The following is a 7,063-nucleotide window of genomic DNA, read 5'->3' as shown; positions in this document are numbered from 1 at the left end:
CCTGTTAAAAGCCTCTCCTGCTGCAGTCCTCTGCCCCTCACTCTTTATATAGGCCTGCCCCTGCAAATCTCACTTCCATGGGGAATCTGAGTGTGAGTGTGTGTGTGTGTGTGTGTGTGTGTGTGTGTGCGTGTGAGTGTGTGTGTCGATAGGCCGGCTGGTGGCCTTGAATAGAAACCCTTTCCTACCCACCCCCATTCCTCCCTCTCTCTCTTGCACTGTGTGTGAGTGTGTGTCTGTGTCCCCCTCTCTTTCTCTCTCTCTCTCTCTCTCTCTCTCTCTTTCTCTCTCTCTCTCTCTCTCTCTCACACACACACACACTCACATACACTGTGTGTGAATGTGTCTGTATCCTTCCCCCAGACAGGAACAAGTGTTATGTGTTATGTATGTGTCAGAGCTCCACAAAGCAGTGTTGCTGACACCCAAACACCACAGAAGACTCATGAAGGCAGCTAGCGCAGACGCTAATTCCCGCTAATGCTCGCTAGACACCACTCAATTGCTTGGTGTCCTGGCAACCTGGCTTGGAAAGCTAGCTGCGTGCCAAATGGTTTCTGTGGTAACATTGTGGAGTTATTGGGGTGGGAGGGGGGGCTTGGTAGTAAAACACATACACACACACACACACACACACAAATTCCTAGTGTACCATGGAGAAAGTGCTTATCTTGCTTCAGTTAAACCACCTTCGTTTGAAAATCAGTCCGAACGACAACATACAAAAAAAACACACAAAAGCAAACGTTGGCCATGATTGACAATGGCTACTGCATACTTGAAAGAAAGCTTTTTATTAACAAACTGAAATGAATTAGTAGCATTTTATGAAATATTTATACTGTGATAGTAAAGGATATATGTGAATTTTGGGAAGGTATTTCATTGTACAGTTTCCGTGTTCCTCAGAAATCTGCCGTGATTGATTAAGGACAGTGAGTTCCTTGTGTGCATGTGTGTGTGTGTGTGTGTGCGTGTGCATACGTGTGCGTATGTGTGCACGGCGCGCGCATTCAAGAGTGTGTTTGTGTGTGTACGAACTGATGACCTAAACCTGCCCTGCAAGTGACTGTGCAAGCAAACCTGGCCACACCTGTGCATGGCACATAGCCAGGCAGGAAATGGGGCACTCTCTCTCTGTGTGTGTGTTTGTGTGTGTGTGTGTGTGTGTGTGTGTGTGTGTGTGTGTGTGTGTGTGTGTGTATGTGCGCGTGCGTGTTGTTTACTAAGTTTACTAAGTCACTTGGGCAGATTGTGTTTACCCATGCCTCTGCTGGCCATTTGATCCATGGAACCATCCAGAACAACCCATCCCAATCTGATATCTTAGCTTGGCTAACTAGCTGACTCAATCACAGAAGCTCTCTGTGACACCAAAGACACAGCCAGAGCCACACACATCTGATCTACATCTTTATCTTATAGCTTGCATTATACATTTCACTTCTATTTGTTTTGTTGTTGCATTTTGTTTCAAGCAGAATACTGATCCATTTATAGGTGAACAATTACACCTCAAAGTCCACGCGACTGGAATTAAACCCGAATGCACCTCAAAATCCAGGAGAGTGGAATTTAACCTAAATGCTCGATGACGTCTCTACATCTCATTTATACTTCACCACTGCACACGATGGAAAATGCAAAACTCCAGATTTGACATTACTCTCCAGTAGCTCCAGGGTGTTCTTCTAATTGATGCAAGATTCCTCTCTCACATTAACTTACACCACCACGGGCACTTTGCCCCCTAGCAGAGAACTCTGTGCTCCAGACTAAAAGACCTCTGTACATTCCTCTCTCTCTCTTTCTCTCTCTGTCTGTCCCTCTTTCTTTTGCTCTCTCTCTCTCTCTCTCTCTCTCTCTCTCTCTCTCACTCTCTCCCTCTCACACACACACACGCTTAGGGAACAAACGAGTATTGCTCAACCGACAGGAAGAACCGGATATATACCAGTCGAGTGCATCAGGAGTGTGAAGAGGATTTAATTCTACCAGAAAAGTAAAACACAACAATACACTGATAGGCAGCAGCGAGGCAAGCTGTAGGCACATCCATGCACACACACACACACACACACAAACATATAGACACACACACACACACACACACAGATTAGACACCATGACCTAATATACAGTATACATACCAAAACACTTACAAGTCAGGTAGAATCAGTGGTTTCCATTGAAACGTTAATGGATACATACATTACATACCAATACACATACCATCATAGTTCCTGTTTCTCAGAGGGCTGCCGCTGTACTATAGAGTGAGGCAACTGGCTAACCTGAGAAATCGTTGATCTGTAAAAGAGTCCTGCACTGAGCAGCTACTGTTTCTAATGTAACGTGTTGATTGGAGATCAGTGATTACTCCTGATCTGACTCCTAACCACTGATCTCTAATCAACACGTTAGTCTAGTGTTCTTTTACAGATTTATGTTGCCAAGGTAAGCCAATAACCTTGCTTCATGGAATACACCTCTGAACTAAAACAACTCCACACTTGATTTACAGTAAGCCACAATGTGGAGGCTATGCTCAGTACAGACATCCAACTGCCCCCCCAAAAAGCTCAGACTCTTACTGCTCACTATCAGATGACAACAAAGAACGCAACACATAGGTGAAAATGACAAGATCAGGTCCAATTTTACTGCAGTTGGATCTCACTGGTTGATAGAATCAGATGGTACTATTTACCAAGGGGTAGGCGAACATTCGGAAAGTGAACCTCCTATGGGAGGCTAAATGAGACCACTTGGAATTGCATTCCATTGACACCAGTTCATTTCACTTTGACATCAAATAAAGCTATCTGAATCGGTTTAAACCTTTATGACCAGTGTCTATTTTCAGAGAAATACAACATTGTGTGACTGGCATCACAGCCTCGAATTCCACTTTCCGGGATTTTCTCTAAACCAATGCTGAAAAATTACGTCATAAGGATGCGACTTTTTGTCGCACGGGAGAGAAGTAACCGTATTCTCTGGACAAGAAACTCAAAGGCAGTCTGAGGGAAAGTCTATGGGTAAGACATTTAGCATAGCACCGAGGAAAAACGAAGTGGTGTTTTGTTGGGTTGGCACAACATCGGAGCAATTCATCTACCAAAAGCTGCACTCAAACTTGGAGCACTCTACACGTTATCAATTTTCTTAGTGCGGCTACCAGACGACTTACTGTGTTTCAGTCTGTTGTGTTTGTCAGTCAACTGACACTGAGGCTACACAACGCCTCGTAGACCAGAAAACTGGTTCAAATTGGCTTCACTTTATTGGCGTCTCTATGGAAGTCCTTTGAAAAGCTCTGTCCATTTATTTTACTGTCAATGGTATTTACTAGGTACTTAAGAGTAACATTTAAGGTCCCAATCTAGTGATGTCACACCTGGTACCATGGTCACCAAATATACACATTCACCAAACCTGCAGATTGGTTTCTACACGGTGAACTTCACATACTGGGGCACACACACACGCGTTCACTGTGTCACACACTTATACTTATAGGTTGACAGCATGCAGGTCTATCTCTGACTTTGTGGTTGGCACATTAGTGGCTCCCTACCTGCATCTTAGCACAAAAACACAACACTGTTCACAAGTTCACACACTGCATATTCTGCCAAGTCACTAATGCTACTACTGTACTGCTTTCAATTCATATGATGCTGCATTGTATTTCATGTACTTATTGCTTTTCTATATGCTTGTGTTAATCTGTTTTAACTCTACATGTAAAGTGGCTTGGTGTATTTATAAAAGAGCTCTAAGAAAATGTTATCACCAACACACTTGGATCCAATATTCTATTTCTCTCATATTGGTCTCATTTAAGTCACTTTTTGTAAGTGTGTGCTGCCTACACAATTTAATCCTCAACTTCAATCATATTGACTAAATCTACTGCAGCAACGTTGTGTTTATTTTCTCTGGTGGGTACAAGCTGGAAAGGCCCTTATCTCCTCCATCTAAACTTCATGTCTCACACAGCAGGAGAGAACTTTCATTGTATCTCTACACCTCTGTATCTGCGATCTTTGCGATAATTATCAGAGCCATGGAGCAGCACACTTGAAATTCCAGTAAGACTTCTTGTTTTGGTGCCTCCAGAGGCAGAGTCATGTCAGACCAGCACAGACAACAGTTTGTTGTTGCAGAGGCTGTTATCGTTCTTCTGCAAGAGCACATCAACAACAACAACAATAATTGGTCCACCCTTTCCATAGTAAGCATTCTGAACCACAGAGTCATTCCAAATGCAAAACATGTAGTCCACTGTTTATCACAGACACAGTACTATGGAAAATAGCTGTTCTCATATCAATGTGCTTGTATTAGTCTGTTTCTGTGTGTGTGTGTGTGTGTGTGTGTGTGTGCGTGTGAGCCTGTCTGCGTGCATGCATGTGTGTGTGCATATGTACTGTTCAACATACAGTATCATGATACATTACACCACGGTACAGTATATTCATCTTTCTGAATCATTTCTGAATTCTTTCAGCGCTTCTATCTGGAGGAGACCTGCCCTGGGTCACGTAGGAATACGTTTGGCTAACTGACCTTCTAATGAAGCCAAGCCAAGCTGAGCCTGACACACCAAAATCAACACTTGACTTCATCAATGTTTTGCCACCCTCCTAATGAGTTACACGATCTGCTGAAGAGAGGGAATGATTTTTTATGTCAGCACAAATTACTCACGATATATCTGGTGGATATACATACACATACACACACACACACACACACACACACACACACACACACACACACACACACACACACACATAACAAACTGTGTTCCCCCCTGTCAATTAAGAAACCATGTTAGTTATGCATAAAACTTCAGCTATCGACCTTTGGAATATCTTCTGTTGAGCTGAACAGGGTGTGTTTATGTGTGTGACTGTGTGTGTGTGTGTGTGTGTGTGTGTGTGTGTGTGTGTGTGTGTGTGTGTGTGTGTGTGTGTGTGTGTGTGTGTGTGTGTGTGTGTGTGTGAGAGAGAGAGAGAGAGAGAGAGAGAGAGAGAGAGAGAGAGACTGTGTATGTGAGTGAGGGGGATTAGTTTTCACTTATTTCCTTTTCCTTGTCTTCATGAGAATCATTTCTCTGAAGCCCTGCTGTGTGGCTTGGCATGCGTCTCCCCCCAGTGAGGGACAGACAGACAGTTCTTCTCATCAGGTGGTTAACCATGCGCCACTGCTCACATAGACATTAAGTCTGGCTCTCGAGACAACCACAATACCAACAAGCAGTCGTCAATAAACATACATAAGATCTGATTTGTGTGATTTTAGGTCACCTGTAACACAGTGGTATAGACAACACCTGCGACAGGTGCACCGGCAGGCTATGATGTAAGAGACACAATGTAGAAACAGTGTTTGCTGTTCAAGAAACTGTATCTACAAGACCAGTTATTTCACCCATTGTGTTGGCCTATAATGTTCTCAGACAAGTGTCTTTTAAGGTTGGTGCTCTTGGATATAGACCCTATTTTCATTTATTTATGTTATAATTAAAATGTTATAATTTTGCATTTCTCTCTCATTGCAAGGTCCAAAGAGTATTTTTGTGTAACCTATAAAAGGTTTAGCAACAATTACTCAATAACTCGATTAGTTTTCAATGAATGGTCAACTATTTTGGTAACCAATTAATTGATTTGTATCGTTTCTGACAATACCTCAAAGTTCTCTGATACAGCTTCTTACAAGTCAATCTTTCCATCTTTAGGCCTACTTACTCCTTTGTCTCAGTAGGCTAAACTATGTATGTTGGACATGGGGACAAAACAAGGCATTTGATGACATGATCTTGGCCTCTGGAAAACATTGATTTTTTTTAGTTTTATCATCCAAATAACTAATCAATTAATCATCTATTAACAGTTAATTGCAGCACTAAGAAATTATTTTACATTTCCTTCAAGGAGTCTCGGTTGCTGGCTCTGTAGTAGATGTTGGTTAGTCTAGCTGGTGTGTGGACATGCACAGATGACAGCTGTACGAATTTTCTTTAGATTGAGGTGCTGAACAGGTGTTTGTTTACCATCTTAAGCAACCACTACAACGGATACAATGAGAGAGTTGTTTTAAGTAGCCTACTATTGTAAAACGAAGTTACAAAGCAGGTTCCGAAGCTAAGGCTATGGAAGTGACTGTTTTACACTCTGCGCGTGGTGGTTAACAATCACCCTCCATTTCTTCTGTTCTCATATAGTGTGAGTCAACTTTAAGAATCGACAAATTGTTACATTTAGGCCTATTACTATTATACGCACGTCGTCCGTTGGAGACTGACGGTTAATGAATGTTCACTCATACTCGAGTCTGGCGAGGGGGTGGCTCGCTACAGCTGCAGGAATGCGGTCTATTGTCGTTTCAAGCGACATACAGTGCTCAGATCCAACTTAATTTGCCGTTCCACATTCAAAAAGATATTCGCTGGGCAGTATGTGAAACGCTGGAGTGACTGTTGAGATCACTGTACGTGTTAATTCCGTTAAAGACAGAGACCCATATCAGTGTTACCCACCTTTGGCAGCCGTTCGCGGAACTCCAAAAATCAGAACCCAGAGAAGCACTAAAGTTCTCGCCGCCTCCATCGAGCGCAACCAACATTAGTCCATATTCCCTCCAGTAACGTATAACGTATTCCACTCAAGTGCCGCTCTTCAACACGTTTGTTCTTGTAAATCCTGCCGCGTGTAAGATCAACTGGTTGTTTTCTCCGCCAAGTCCCAGAACACAACTTCCTGCCTGGAATTTCGACTGTGCGCCTGGCAAAGCTGGGTCAGTCCGTGCGTGTTGACTGCGTTCGTAGTAGAGTGTGTCATAGGAGGCGCGTTCCCGTCGAGAGCAGGGGTGGGGACTTTCAGTTGCGGACGGTGGACTTCGATGACTGCCCTCCTACAGTCAGAAGTCACATAGGGGAACGGGACAGGGGGACTACTCACTCATGCAGCTTACTCAGTGACGTTACGTCTCTCTTGCCCAAGGCTAGTGTGTAGCTATAGCCTATGTTTGAGCGCCCTTTTTAAACTAC

General features: G+C 43.3%; 1 protein-coding gene across 1 annotated transcript in view; it reads right to left on the bottom strand.

Moving 5' to 3' along the window:
* erbb2 (erb-b2 receptor tyrosine kinase 2) overlaps positions 1-6,950 on the bottom strand; it is a 32,089-nt gene extending 25,139 nt beyond the window's left edge. Inside the window, exon 1 of the mRNA XM_062525588.1 lies at positions 6,554-6,950. Within this exon, the coding sequence (XP_062381572.1) occupies positions 6,554-6,623 (70 nt within the window). The 5' untranslated portion in view covers positions 6,624-6,950. The remainder of the gene's footprint in view (positions 1-6,553) is intronic.
* Between the last annotated feature and the right edge of the window lie 113 nt (positions 6,951-7,063).

The sequence above is a fragment of the Sardina pilchardus genome, chromosome 22 (genome assembly GCF_963854185.1).
Source record: "Sardina pilchardus chromosome 22, fSarPil1.1, whole genome shotgun sequence".
Taxonomy (NCBI): domain Eukaryota; kingdom Metazoa; phylum Chordata; class Actinopteri; order Clupeiformes; family Clupeidae; genus Sardina; species Sardina pilchardus.
This window is presented reverse-complemented; position numbering and strand designations above follow the sequence as displayed.